The sequence below is a fragment of the Lycorma delicatula genome, chromosome 1, assembly GCF_047948215.1.
Source record: "Lycorma delicatula isolate Av1 chromosome 1, ASM4794821v1, whole genome shotgun sequence".
NCBI lineage: Eukaryota > Metazoa > Arthropoda > Insecta > Hemiptera > Fulgoridae > Lycorma > Lycorma delicatula.
This window is the reverse complement of record NC_134455.1, coordinates 176,149,088-176,164,174: the sequence shown is the minus strand read 5'-3', so window position 1 is coordinate 176,164,174 and position 15,087 is coordinate 176,149,088. Positions and strand designations below refer to the sequence as shown.

The 15,087-nt window shown below is 31.0% G+C and overlaps 1 protein-coding gene across 4 annotated transcripts in view; it reads left to right on the top strand.

Annotated features, from left to right (window-relative positions):
* GAA1 (glycosylphosphatidylinositol anchor attachment 1) overlaps positions 1-15,087 on the top strand; it is a 55,609-nt gene that overhangs the window by 3,276 nt on the left and 37,246 nt on the right. For all 4 annotated transcript variants that reach the window (XM_075367709.1, XM_075367724.1, XM_075367713.1 and 1 more), the window contains exons 3-6: positions 302-519; positions 4,843-5,002; positions 9,269-9,376; positions 13,161-13,240. In XM_075367709.1, the coding sequence (XP_075223824.1) occupies positions 302-519; positions 4,843-5,002; positions 9,269-9,376; positions 13,161-13,240 (566 nt within the window). The remainder of the gene's footprint in view (positions 1-301; positions 520-4,842; positions 5,003-9,268; positions 9,377-13,160; positions 13,241-15,087) is intronic.

Genomic DNA, 15,087 nt, shown 5'->3' with positions numbered 1-15,087 from the left:
TTGTTATTACAAAGGCTAACTATTTTTAAGTAACTCATCACTGAATCATGGACAGAACCTTAGCAAATTATAATTTTGATGAAATGTATATTAATTGAGCTATTTGCTAATGTATTTAATCAATTTTTTCTTCTACTCTTTATTTATTCTTGGTTTATTATTTGGTTAGTTTTGTTAAGTGTGGAATTTTAGAGATTTAATAGAAACAAAGATTCCTGTAAACAGTTTTTTACTTCAACATGGTACATTTATTTATTACTGGTGTTCCTGTTATTAAGTTTATTTATGTTATTATTTGCAGGCACATATTTTTCTGAAAATGCTCTTCTTCCTGGATTGGTTAAAGGGGAGTATGATATGGATAATGAGGCGAGATCATTGTTAGCAGAACTTGAATCTGAAGCTGCTCACCATTCTAATTCTTTACCATCAGCTTGGTTGCTCTCCCGTTTCAGACGACTGTCTCTGGATGCTTATACGCACAACTTTACCTTGAATTACCCTTTTGGGCCTGGAAGTGTCAGTATATAATATACCAAGCAATTAATAATGTTATTGCTTCACATTATCAGTTGAATTAGTTTTAATCAGAGAGTTTATTGAATCCAAATGACATTCACTCATGTGAAATAAAATATTTCAATTTCTTTGAAAATATGTTTGCCATATATAAACAAAGAAAGTCGAAGAACTATAAAATTGTCAAATTATAAAGCTATTAGCAGCAAATTATAAAGCTTAAGTAAAGCACGAGAGTACAAGAGGAAAAGATTATTTTGATTAAACCTCCTATCAGAAAATGTTAGCCATCTAATCATCTCATGGTTGTGATAGTCACTATACAGCTAAGTATGCTCATCTTAGTTCCATTTCTACACTTTCTGGGACAGTTTTATCTATTCCATTCTCCATATGTGCCTGTACCACAAAGGTTGTTTCTTCTGTATTGTTTGTCCCAGCAATGTACTTACACCCAATTGATGTATTTTACTTTGATTACTTGTGTAGTCCATTATGTCCTCAGCATCTTCTCCAGAACATCATATCTGTTGAAGCTATTCTCTGTTTCAATTTTCTTGTTGACTATCAAAATTTTTGTTTCATCTGTAAAATGTTCTCAATCAAAGGAACATATATTTCTTTATAAAACATATATGTTTATATAAACATACGTCTTTTTGTTCTTTTTTAAATGTTGGAGTCTCAAGGTACTGAATGAAGTCATCTAATAGCTATTTCCCCTTCATAATTTGATTTAAAATATCTACATCATCTCTTCATTATATGTCAGTGTTATTCCTAGATACATAAATTCATTTTTACACTTGACAACTCTAACTTCTGTTTATAAATCCTTTCTTTTTCTCAACCACCACATATATCATTCAACCCCCCCCCCCCAATCCCTCATATTCTTTCAATTTCTTAAACATATAGTTGATATTATCCTCATTTTCCATCACCTGTTCAAAAGCATATAATCTATTACACTCATGGTCACTATGTAAATTTACTTCTATCAACTAACATTTTCTTTGTTGATTTAGAGCTCCATTAACATACATATTGAACAGATGTATTCTTATATAAGTTAAAATTTTGTATTTGTCTATACTGTAGCAGTGGCAGATTGTGGCTAAAATTAGTGGGGGTGCTGCTCCAGAAAATTTTTTTCTTCAAGGCCATGATTAAAGTTTTCTATAAAATAAAAGAACCAAAAAAAATGAATCAAATAGAATAGCTGAAAGGAGGATAATAATCTAATTCTACACTTTATCACATTCAAGAATATGGTACACGGTTTGATGTTATTCAGTTTAATCGAATAAATAATGAAATGTCCGCTTAAAAACACTGTAGTCCAATGGTTCTTAATTTAAATTTCTGTAGACAGAAACAATTACATAATTAGTTTTTACTAATTACCTTCTCTTTCACCCTTCCAGCAAGTTTTTGGAAAGATTTGGCAATTAAAGATCCCTTACTTTCCCCCATCTTCTGATCAAAAACAATCAACTAAACCACTTTCATATTCCTTCCACTAACTAAACTAGAAAAGGAAACTAGCAAGGAACGTTCCATACACATGTGAAGTAAAAAAAACTACCTTCCATCAGCACTTCAGGTTTGGCACTATGGGAGGGACAGTGCTCTCTCTCCTTTGCAGCCTCGTGTGGCTTCCTATATGCGTATGCGCACAATAAATAAACACACCACTGGAACTGTGATGTGCACAGATCCATACAAAGATTTTTGTATCTTTTTCATAAACTGGTGGGTGGCTACTGACATTAAACTTAGGATTATATATTTTACAAGTATAAAGAAAAATGAATTCATTATATTAAATGTTATCAATAATATCAACTGGAAATAGGGGGTGCTGCAGTTCCATAGTGCCTATATGCGAGCTGCCACTGTTCCCTAAAACTATGATAAACTATATTCTTTGAAGAAAGTGGTGGGCCGAACAATACTACTCGATGTGACATCTTCAAAAAAGTGATTTTTGGGGTTCAGTCTCCAAAAAAGAAACTTGTGTGGTGTTGCTAGTCTTCACTTTTGTCGTCAGTTTTCTCTTGAAGGTGGTCAATAAATTCATCTATATTCTCTATGTTAGCCTCAGTCTCTAATAATTTGTCCATGTTAACAAAATCTTCAGCAATTATATTTTCATAAAATGCCCTCCCTGTTCAGTTCTTCCTGCAAGTCATCAAATGTCATCTTAAGTTCCGTTTCTCTAGCCGTGTGCAATTGAAAGTTTGTTTTTTGGAAGCAGTGTTGAACTGTCTCTGCCGATTTGCATTTAAATGTTTCTGACAGCCAAATTATAGCATCAAGCATTGATATAGATTTAGTCGAGTAGTTGACTGTGCCATTTCAGTAGTTGCTAACAGAGATTTCATTAAAAATCTACGGATGTGTAAATTGAGGCAGTTAATTACACTCTGGTCCATAAGCTGGATAATGTTTGTCGTATTTTGTGGGAACGAAGTTAATTTAATATGGCTTAATGTAATATCTGGATATCTAAAAAGAGAAGAACGTGTCTGTTTTGCTGCTTCATTCATGTGTTAAACCCTTCCAACCGCTCCTTCATAATACGCGACGTCGTCCATGATTTGTTGTTGGATCTCCATACTACAGGAAGATTGTCTTTATTAATGTTTTTAAAACACTTTGGCTTATCGGCCCTTCCAATAACTAACAGTTATTCCAGTTCTGTCATAAAACTGGCAACCTTTCCTTGAAATGCTTCCCTTCTGTACAATGTTCTCCTTTCAAGCAAAGAGTCTTACTCAGTAGTGCATGACAAAAAAGGTCTGGTTTTGTCCCTGTTTGCAATATTTCTAGGTTCATAATTTTCAGTCAAAGTTGCAAGTTAGTTACTGTCTCATCACATTCATCTTCAGCCTTGCCACATACTTCTTTAAACACAATTTGATGCCGTTTTTTAAAACTTTCCAACCCTTCGAAGTGCTGAAATTGGTGCTACCTAATTTCTCTGCAATTTCCTTTGCTTAGTGCTGTACAATTTCTCCTAAAATCGGTAACTTTGTTGCCCTCACACTCACAAACCACTCCCAAACAATTTTGTTAATTTCTTTGTTATCAGTTTTCGCATATGGCTTTTATTTGAACCGTTCCCTTTTAACTGTATTTTATTTTTTAAATTTCATAGATTTATGTCTTGCCTATACCAAATTTTTCGACTAAGTTTTTAACAGATAGTTTTTCTTTTTCGCTGGCTTTGATTACTTTGATTTTTGTTAAGTCCAACACAACTCAAATTTTTGATGCTGTAATTGTTATACACATTATCTAGAAGAACACTAAACTAAAAATCCCACTGTACAATTCTGTACTTTAGTTACTGAATTGTAATATGAATCCGTAAAAATAAAAATTAAAATGGCAAATTCAATGAATTAATGGAAAACAAAAGTGCATACACACATACGCACAGTAAAGAAGACTTTGTTGTAATGAACAATAACGACACATGGATAAGTTACATATAGTGGCAATTAATTTAAATAAAAATTATTACTTAAGATAAGGAGTGATGAGAGTGTGTTAAGTATGATTCACAAAGCAGTAGACATAAAGGCTAGTTTACAGTATGTAGCCAAAACAGCGATGACTGTGTGCCATTGCCAGGCTGTCTGTCTGTCGTTACCTATTATGATTGGCAATGAGTTACTGAAAATGTAAATATTTATGTAATGTTAAATGCGAATTTATCAGTTACATCTCTGAGATATGACTAATTTTTATTTTTATTTATGCAGGGTAATTTGTAACATAGCGTAATACAGTATACTGTGAACAGTATGTATAGTACTGTACGTATTCTCTTTTGTATCATGGGAAAATTTAGTACTGTATTTTATATACAGCATTAAACGGGTATATATTTTTTTTTTTGCATAAATTACAGTATTTATTGAAAGTAAATTTTACTTTAAAGTAATCATTGAATTTGCTTTTCCAGTCAATTATGGCATCAAGAACATGATTAATATAAACATAGACAGGTGGCAGCAAATAGATATTCACTCGTATAAAAAACAAAAAAATTCTGGTAATTAAAAATAAATTATCAGTTTATGGATTTTATATGAATAGAAATAAAGAGAGGTCTTTTATCAGTTTTAACCCACTCTCTTAGTGTCTCTTGATTTTAAATTAAAAAAAAGTCAAAAGCATTAAATTATATTTATTTTTACGTTATCCATTCTTTGGGTTAAGTCTGTAACTGACTCCCATATTTTTACTTATAGAGGAACTAGGCATATTTTACTTTATACTAAAAAATTGTTTTCTTTTAATTTATTCTAGAAATTCACAGGCCGTAATGTATATGGTATATTGAGGGCAGCTCGAAGTTCAAGCATGGAAGCAGTTGTACTATCAGTTCCTTATCGTCCACCTTCAAGTGTTCATCCAACAACTGCTCCTGGACTTGCTCTCATGCTTTCTCTTGCAAAATTTTTCCGTAGTATGTATAGTTAAATTTAATGCCTCTCATGCTTTCTCTTGCAAAATTTTTCTATAGTATGTATAGTTAAATTTAATGCTATTAATGTTAACTCTTTATTATCAATTTCTTTTTCATTAATTTTTTGTGTTGACTACTGGGGCTAACTTATGAGGGCTACTTAAAAATAGCCCTCATAAGTTACTTAAAAATAACTTCCATTTTTTAATACAACAAAACTAGCAAAGATATTATCAAAAACATTTTTTTATTTCATTTTTTACACTTTATGTTACTTTTCTTCATAGTTATGTTGTTTGTTTAAGCATTTGTCATAGCATTTTACTAAATTGTTTATGCCCATGTCAGAAATCAGCTGACTGCTGAGAAGCTCCCTCAGGTAGCAGAATAGGTAGTAATCGCTTGGAGCAAGGCCGGGCAGTGGGTGGTCCATTTGCTTCCATCCAAAAAATTTGATTAAATGTTGAGTTTTAGAAGCAGATTGAGGTTGTTTGTTGTCATGCAGCAGCAAAACTCCAGTTGACAATAGGCCATATTGCTTATTCTGTATGGCATGGCGAAGCTTCATCAAGGTCTCGCAGTATACCACTGAGTTTATTGTTGATCCTTAGGACATAAAATCAACTAACAGGACACCATGACTATCCCAAAACTCAGTTGCCATTTTGTGTGTCGACATTGTCTGTTTGGCTTTCACTTTAATTGGAGATGTTTATCACCATTCCATTGACTGCCATTTTGATGATGGAGTGTTGCAAGAAACCCTTGTCTCATCCCTTGTGACAATGTGGTCCAAAAGTTTATCTCCTTTACTGTATTGGGTCAAAAAAGTTAAAGCACTATTCTCTGTGTTTGGTTTTTTCAAAAAGCAGCCTGGGAACCCATCACAAGCACAGTTTTTTGAACTGCAAGATTTCAGAAACAATTTTGTGTAGCACTGACATTGAAACTTGTGGGAATATTTGTGACATAGTGGAATTGTGAATCGCCGTTCTTCACAAATTTTAGCATAAAATTCGCACACCAAATTTTCTGTGATTACAGAAGTTCGGCTTGATGGCAATTCATTATGGGCATTGTCCCTCCCATCCTTGAACATTCTTACCCATCTACACACTTTGCTGCCTCTCATTGAATTAGGCCCATAAACCTCACATATCTGATGAATGTTAAATGGTGATGAATGTCTTCTGCTGACACATTCCTTGCGGTCAAAAATCAAATCACAAACTGTATTTCACAATTGACAGGCTGCTTAATTATTTGAAACATTTCAACTTCACAATATAAACCATACCCAGTGATGCTACAACTGCAAATAGTGTACATTTGTGCAAGGCATGTGTGTTTCAACAGCCGTGCAAAATTTGCATAGCTGCAGCCAATCGGACTTACTTAAACAATAGCCTTTGTAATTAGTGGAGTTCCATTTTGACTTAATAGATGCATAAGATGAAACTGAGCTTTCTGTTGTATTTTGAATACTGTACTGTACGTAACATACGTACTGTATTAAGTAAATACTTAACTATAGAAAGTAAATTATTATATTTTATACTAGAGTTACTATTTAACTTGTCAAGTAGCTTTTCCCTATTTGTCCAAACATCTAACTATACTGTATTCAGTTAGCTTTAGAGCGAAGAATAAACCAACATTGCATTTGTGTGAGTGAGTTTATCATGATTCTGCTGAATCATGTCCTGTGTATTAGTGCCAATTCATAACACTGCCATATGTATATACAACATTATAATCATTATTCATATTAGTCACTCTATAATTAGTCACATAGTAGTCATGTAATCAAATGTTTATATAATGTTATTCTTCTCAGTATTAAAACTTTTGATTTTTTCATATGATCACTCTTTTGTTCTCGTGTTCAGTTTTTTGTTTCTGTTACTTATTTATTTACTCTGATATTATTTAAAGTTAATATAATGCAATTTTTTTAAGTACACTGGAACGTGAGTGTAATATATTCCTAGATTTGTGTCTGTACGGCTTGAGTTGTACCATTATTTGATACCATGTCTGATACTGATTCAACTGATAATTGTGCAAAATTATGGATAACACCTCTGAATAAAGGCCATGAAAAAACCCATAAGTCATGTGGAAAGATGTATCATTTTAAATGATTACAAAAGCAATTTACAGAGTAATCCAACAGTGGTGATTTTGGATATCATTAATAAGACTGCTTATATAAGTGGAAGTTGTGCTGCTTCACTGTACAATGTGATTTGTGAGTATAAATTTATTAATGAATTATGGTCTCCTAACCCCATTGGTTGATTGAAGAAAAAGTTGACAATTTTGATGAAAACGCGATTCTTAAAAAGTACACTAATTATATTTTCAAAATGAGCTGCTTACAATAAAAAAATTGTTACAAATTGTAAATAGTGATATTGATCTACCAGATTTCTGAAGAAAAACTTTTTGTAAATTGTTAAAAAAGTATGACTTTAAACATGAAAAGCAGACCCAGGAAAGTGCTTTAATTGACAGGGATGATATTATATGGCGAAAACATTACCTCACTGAAATAAAGAAAATGAAACAAGAAGGCTATAAAATATATTATGTGGTTGAAACTTGGGTCAGTGAAGGTCACACAAACAGTTTTGTTTGGAAAGATAAAGCTGTGAATTTATCAAAAGAAGCCTTTCTGTGTGGCTTATCAACCAGGTAAGACTCCATTGGGTAAAGGTAGGCATCTCATAATTATGTAACTTGACAATGATAGTGGGTTTGTCAGTGGTGGTCTCTGAATTTTGAATCTAAATCTACAGGAGACTATCATAATGAGATGAATGAGATGTCTTTTGAGAAATGGTTTAGCGATGTGTACCCTATTCTGGAAGATAATTCAGTTATTTTCTTAGACAACGTCCCTTATCATTCGTAAAAAAGAAGAAATTCCAGCCGTGTCTTGGAAAAAGAGTAATACCAAAATTTGGATTAGTTCCAAAGGAGTGATTTTTCAAGAGAATGAACTTACAAAGGTGCAATTATTGCAAAGGGTTTTGTGTATTAAAAGTTATTTTAATGCGTGTAAAATTGATGAGTTAGCAAGATCAGTAGTAAAACTGTGCTTTGATTATCTCTCTATTATTGTAAACTCAACCCAATTGAGATAATTTAGGTATAAATAAAAAGTTTCATAGCGTCAGAAAATACTATTTTTAAAATATCTGATATTAAAAATGTATGCTTAAAAGCCATTGATAAAATGGGCCAGCAGGAATGGAAGAACTGTTTAATATATGTAACGGTTACTGTTTAAGTACATTATTGGGAATTGGATAATATAATAGAAAACAAATTTGAGCCTCTCATTGTATCTCTTAACAGCACTACAGATTTCTCGCAATCAAATTACAAAAATTGAACTTATTATTTATTATCATAGAAATTTAATTAAAAATATTAGTGAACTTTTACTGTTAGTAAACAATTGACATAACTATTAGAAAACTAAAGGAAGCTATTTAACAATAAACAATTTTTCAATTAACACACATCTCAGGAATGGTCAACCTGAGACTATACTATACGAGACTACACTTCATTTACATTCATATATATCATCCTTATTCATCCTCTGAAGTAATACATTGTGGTGGTTCTGGAGGCTAAACAGAAAAATAAAAATTCATAAGGAGGAAGTGTCTTTGAGGAGTTTCAAGGCATAAGATTTACTGGCCAGGAATATTTATATAATTTTCTTTCCAGAAAACAACTGGATTGTATCAAGCCAATAATCTTCACCTGTACTTTTCCACCTCATTTAGAGGGACTTTAATTCTGTTGAATTAGCTCTTTGAACTAAGAATCTTCCTACAATACTCTTACCGTAGGTGATTTTAATGCTGGAGGTGTTGAGTGGATTAGGTTGGTGTACAAATTCTACCTTTTGTGCTAGAGGGAAACAAATATTTTTGCCTTAAATAAAATTTTAAAATCTTTTCTTTCAGTAACTTTACATTATTAACAATTATTTGAAGGGGATCACACCCCCTTACTGTTCTCATTTACAACTGATTACTGGGGACTGGAAAGAAATTGCCAGGAGTAATGCAAGTCAACAAAATTAATCTTAGAAATTTTTTCATCTCAGAAAGAGAAACGTTGAATGTCTTGAATAGGTAGTTTTAAGGTTGTGAAATAGAACATAATTAAGTACATTATTTATACCTGCAATGAAGAAATAAAAAAGTTCATGCTTGTTTTATCTGTTAATTTATTTTTATTCAGGGCAGAAATACTGGGCCAAAGACATAATTTTTCTGGTTACTGAACATGAGCAACTTGGTGCACAGGCATGGTTGGAGGCATACCATGGTGCATCTTGTGGGTTACCAGGTAAGCTGTGTTTTACCTAATTTTACTATTTTAAGATTTGAATGGTTTTTTGTAATTGGTGATAAGCTTCATTTGAATGTGAAAGCTTTACGTTCATTCTTTCCTTAAATGCTAACAATTTGAAATGACCTTCATAACTTCCTAATTATTTCATAACTGTCCTTCTTAATTTGTGTAGTCTACTTAGGTGGTGGGGTTCTGTTAGTATATCATAGATCATAGCTTAACCTTTTTTTTAATATTTAGAGTTTATTATTTCTTTTGAGAAGTGAGAAAGTACATAAAATAAAACAGGTCTTTTCTATAATGAATATTTTTCAACCCCCCACAACCCCAACCCGATGAAATCTAGTTAAAACTATGTAGCTGCTTTGATAGCAATGGTATGAACATGCATGTATAATGTGTACAAACATGTGCAATATACAGGTTCCAATTTGATGTACATGTGCTCCTTATAATTTGGTCTGCTTGCATAATATTTGCTGTGAGACAGTCATGTTCAAACATGCATATGGTATGTTGGAATACGTCATACTCTTAGCAGTATAAAAGAAGTGTAAGGGATTGCAGAACATTAGTTTAGTTTTTAATGCAAAGTGAATGTCTGGTGCCTTATTTGAGTTTATAAAAGCATAGTTTCATTGAACATAATAATTAAAGTTTTGGTTGTTTAGTATGTGGTCAAATGGCGTAATTGTTTTTTTTCCAATTTAATTTTTATGCAAAATGGATAAACTTGTTAAAAAATGAAAGGCGCCTTCTACATTCAGTGCATCTTTTGGTAAAAATACAAGATTATACAATGTCAGCTATTTAAATTATGGTTTTACCTCATAGATGGAAACCTATATTGCGTTGTTTACTTTCAAGTTCTATCTGGTGAAAACATGAATCCATCAAATTTAATTCAACATTTGGAAATAAACATCTGGATCATAAAAGCAAACCCTTGAAATTTTTCAAAAGAAAATTACATACTGTGAAAAGTCAACAAGCTTCTTTTTGTAAGTCAACCCATGCTGATAAAAGTACACTTGAAGCAACTTATCTCATAGCATTAAAAGTAGTTAAGTTGTTTAAAAACCATACAATCGTAGAAAACCTCATATTGCCTACTGCAGTGGATTCGGTCAGTGTTTTAATAGGTGTGGAAGAAGGAAAAAACAGAAAATACCACTTTCTGTCGACACAGTATCCAGGCAAATCAATGACATGGCTACCAATGTTACCAATTAGATAATTCAGCTAGTGAGTTCAAGTAAATTTTTTAGTATTTAATGTGATGAATCAACTGATATGCCAGAAATATCTCAGTTCTTATACTTTGTTTGATATGAATATGATAGCGACAGGTTAATCAAAGAAATAAGTTGTTTTGTAAAGCAAAATATACCTGGTCATGCAACAAGTATTTTTGATGTTTTATATGAAGCTACTAAAAAGTGTAACATAGATTGGAAAAATGTAATGCAGAATTTAGTGATTGATTTATAAACAAATTCTTTATAAAACTAAAAATTTTATTAAAATTTGGTCATTACAGAATAGGCTGTTTACTAAACTACATGATAAAATGGGTGAAAGAAAAAATATTTTTTTCTTTTCCATACTAACCCAGATGGTTATCATAGGGGAAAGTGTTTACCCCGTTATTGGAATTGCAAGATGAATTAATAATATTGTTCCAGGATGAACAAATGTCATTCTCAATGTTTTTACGGATTGAGTATATTTTGCCGTTGGCTTACTTAGCTGATGTATTTTTGCATTTAAACGAGTTGAATGTAAATTTACGTTTATTTATTTATGTATACCAGGTTACTGAGTAAATGATGTCAACAGTACTCAGCAGAGATGCTAAAGCATCCATGCACACTCTGGCATGTAATTGTAATTGTACCAGTAAATGTGTAGTCTTGAACAGATTCAGACTGACCACTCCTGTGACGTCTGGTTAATTGAAACCCTTCCACCAAAGAACACCAGTATTCACAGTCTAGGTTTCAAATCCATATAAAAACAACTGTCTTTACAAGGACTCAAACCGTAGAACTCTGAACATGATAAAAACATTTTATTAATGACAAACAATATCCATGTTTTCATTAAGAAACTTGATATCTGGATTATTTGCCTTCAAAGCAAAAATTTTGATATGTTTTCATTCACTTCTGATTATATTGAGAAAAATTTGAATGAAGAAACCACTTTTATTCACCACAGTTTGAATAGCATGAAGATGTATTTGCGTGACCTAAAAATTCAGTTAATGGAATATTTTGAGGAAGATAAAAATGATTTCTTCAAGAGATGGCTATTGAATTCGTTCAGTGAAAACATTTTTGCAGCTGCTAAGTTACCAGTTGAGATTCAAGACTGGCCCATTGAAGTGTCTGCTGATAATATGTAACAACTACAGTTCACATCAGAAGATTCAGATAAATTTTAGCTTGCTCATCAAGTGAATATGGAAATTTAGTCACAGAAACATTGAAAATATTATAATCCCCTTTTGCCACTTCTTACTTCTGTGAAAAGGGTTCTTCATCTATAGTTGCGCTAAAAACTAAATATAGGAATTGTCTTTTATCACTTGAAAACAATTTGCTTTTATGTTTCTAACATATCCATGCATAGAAAAACCTTTAAATGAAAAACAAATGCAACCGTCTCGTTAATTTATTTTGTTTACATGTGTGGAATGTTAGTAGAATGTTTATAATAAATGATTTTTTTCTCATAAAATAATAATGAATAATGTGCATGCAAACCTCCTTAAAATATAGTACGTTTATAATTATAAATGGCTTTTGTTTTTTATAAGGATTAATTTTTTTGGAAAATACCTCACTCTTGATTTTCTACCTGTATGTAGTAAAGTGTTTTTATTTTGTGCTTTAAATTTTTTGTTTGAATAATGCATTAATCTTCAGTTTGTTATGTGTGTTGAGTATTGGGTAAAAACCTGCAAAAATAACTTATTTGTTAACTCATTACAAAATCTGTTGTGCTGTCTAGATCTTTTGTCACAATTTTGATAGTGACATTATCAGAATGGATAACTTAGTTTTGAGATTGATGGCCCCTATGTACAATAAATAAATGATAAAATATTAGTCTCAGATTGATACTGTGGTATAAATACTGCATTTGCCTACACTGGCTATGCTGTTAATAGTAGCTGCTATCCCAGGTTTTATAACTAATATGTTACCTGTAAAGTCCTTTTCTTGCTAAGTATTCAGTTTTCAAGCATGAAGTTAATTCTAAAATATGAAGTTTTTTGACCTTATAGTAATATTGATCTGTAGTACTTTTTTGTTAGGTACCTTTAATTTTAAAAAAAATTATACGAATCACTAAGAAAAAAACTATTTTATACCACATAACTTACATTGCTGAATTTCTTTTAGAATTTTTATACATTTTAAGAAAGTTTTAAACCATTTAAGGAACGCAGTAAATTATTCAAAAAGGTAACTCATGTTTTCATTTTTTTGCGATAGTATGATTTCAAAGTTACATAATGTCACTAATAAATTATGTTATAAAGCATTGTTTTTGTATACTTAAGATCAGAGTTTTACCTATTATTTATTTAAACATTTTTCTAAAGGACAGTTTCAGTTTTGCAACTCCTTAAAAAAATTTCTATTATAGTTCTTGGTTAAGATAAGAAATTTTTTATTCACTGAGCAATATGTTTTTACAAGTAAAATTATGATATCTGCATTTATGTGTTTTCTGTGTAATGTAATTTTTTAAACTCAATTTTCATCAGGTGTATTAGAGCATGGTGATATAGGGGGACGTGGTGGTGCTATACAAGCTGCTATCAATTTGGAAATACATGCCAGCAAGGTATGCTAAGTCTATGTCTTTCCATAAAATAATAGTTTTAATTTGTTGTTTCTAGACCTGATTTTTATCATAGAGTAAACTACAGCTATGTCATACGTTGTAAACAGCTATAAACCACTGTTGTTTATTAGTAGAAATGAAAAACAAACACACATTTCATTTTATTTCCTTGTCCTTTGAATGTGATTTTTTTTATTTTTTTTAACAATCTGGATGTGTTGAAGAACTTTCATTCTTTTTCTTAATATTATTTTTAATAGTTGATATTGGAAAATAAGATTAAAAAAAGTCTTAAAATCAAATTGTCATTGATTTTTGATGTCTTATTGTCAGTTGTGGGGGATATATAATGAGAGCAGTCTTAGGAATGATCTCTGAAAGAAGATTGCCTTTGTTTTAATAGCCACTGAGTTCAGTAATTCATTTATATGTAATGAAACTTGTGTGAATTTGCTCAATATTCAACCTTAAGATATAATTGTATCAGCCAGTGCATTATAAATTGAAGAAATTGGGTTAGTCATTCAGTTTTACATTTCATCTTTATAACGATCCTGGGGGGTGAGGAACTTTGTTAATATTTACCCTGAGTTATGAATGAAATACAACAAAAGTTTTTAAACCAAAGGATAATAAGTACATAGTTTAGCAAAATAAATAAAATGAAGTGATATAATGTAAAGTCAGAATTCTTGGATGTATTTTCTGGAAAAGACTTACCTAGATAAATAATTATTGATTAGAAAACCCTCTTTTAAACTTAAAGAAAAAAATACTTTTATATGAAATCGATGCCCAATATATGGTTTTTTTTGTAAGAACCATAAAGTAAATAAATTTAGTTTGTAATTTTTGTTGTGATAGTTTGTCTATGGCTAAAACTACTATTTTTCTTAAGTCGTAGTATTAGGCAAAAAATTCATTAAAAAAAAAATCACCTAATGTATCACAGAAATAAAAAATTGTTGCCTCATCTATAGAAAGTAGAGTATGTCTGAAAACTTCTTACCTCTTATTTGACAGTTTTCAAGTAATCTGTCTTTAGTCAGCCATTTTCTTCTTTTTTGGGTGGTGATTAGTAAGTAAACTGTTCTTATGATTATTTTCAGGACTAACTCATGAAACTAATTATACTTAATTTACTGTTATTAATCTATATAAGGTAATTTTACGTTAAAATTTGTAATAGAAATTTATGATAACTAATAAAAGTAATCAGAGAATGAACTTATAGCAGAATGCCTAGTAGCCGTAGACCATAACCATTCAGTTAAGGCAATTCTGGCTTTTTGTAGTATTTTAAATATTCTAGATTGTAGAACATTAATTAGCTTGTTGTTCAGGTTAAAAAAATTGTTGGTATTAAAGATAATATAATAAGATCAAATTGAAGTTGTAAAAATGAGATGAAGAATATTAGGTTATCACTTGCAGTTGCACATTGTATTTGTAAAATTTAGTGTGTTGAAATGTTTTACTCATTGCATATGAAAACCATGATCTCAGCACACTTGAACAATGTGAAAAAATTTATAACCACAAATCATTGAATGAACAAGAACAAATGCATATATATTATTTTTAAGTTATATGATTACATATTCAAGTGGTTTCTTATATTTTTTTAAAACTGATTCCATTAATGTAATGCTACATTCAGTAGTATTATGAATTCTTTCTTCAGAGCAATGAATACTGCTCTGAAGAAAGAGCCATTAATTATTACTGAAAGTCTTGTGGAAGAAAGTGTTCCATAATTTTTATTTCTGTAATGATGAGTTCATAAATTTAAGAATGAATTCATTTAATAGTTAATTATTTTGTTCTTTTATTTTTCTTTGGGTACT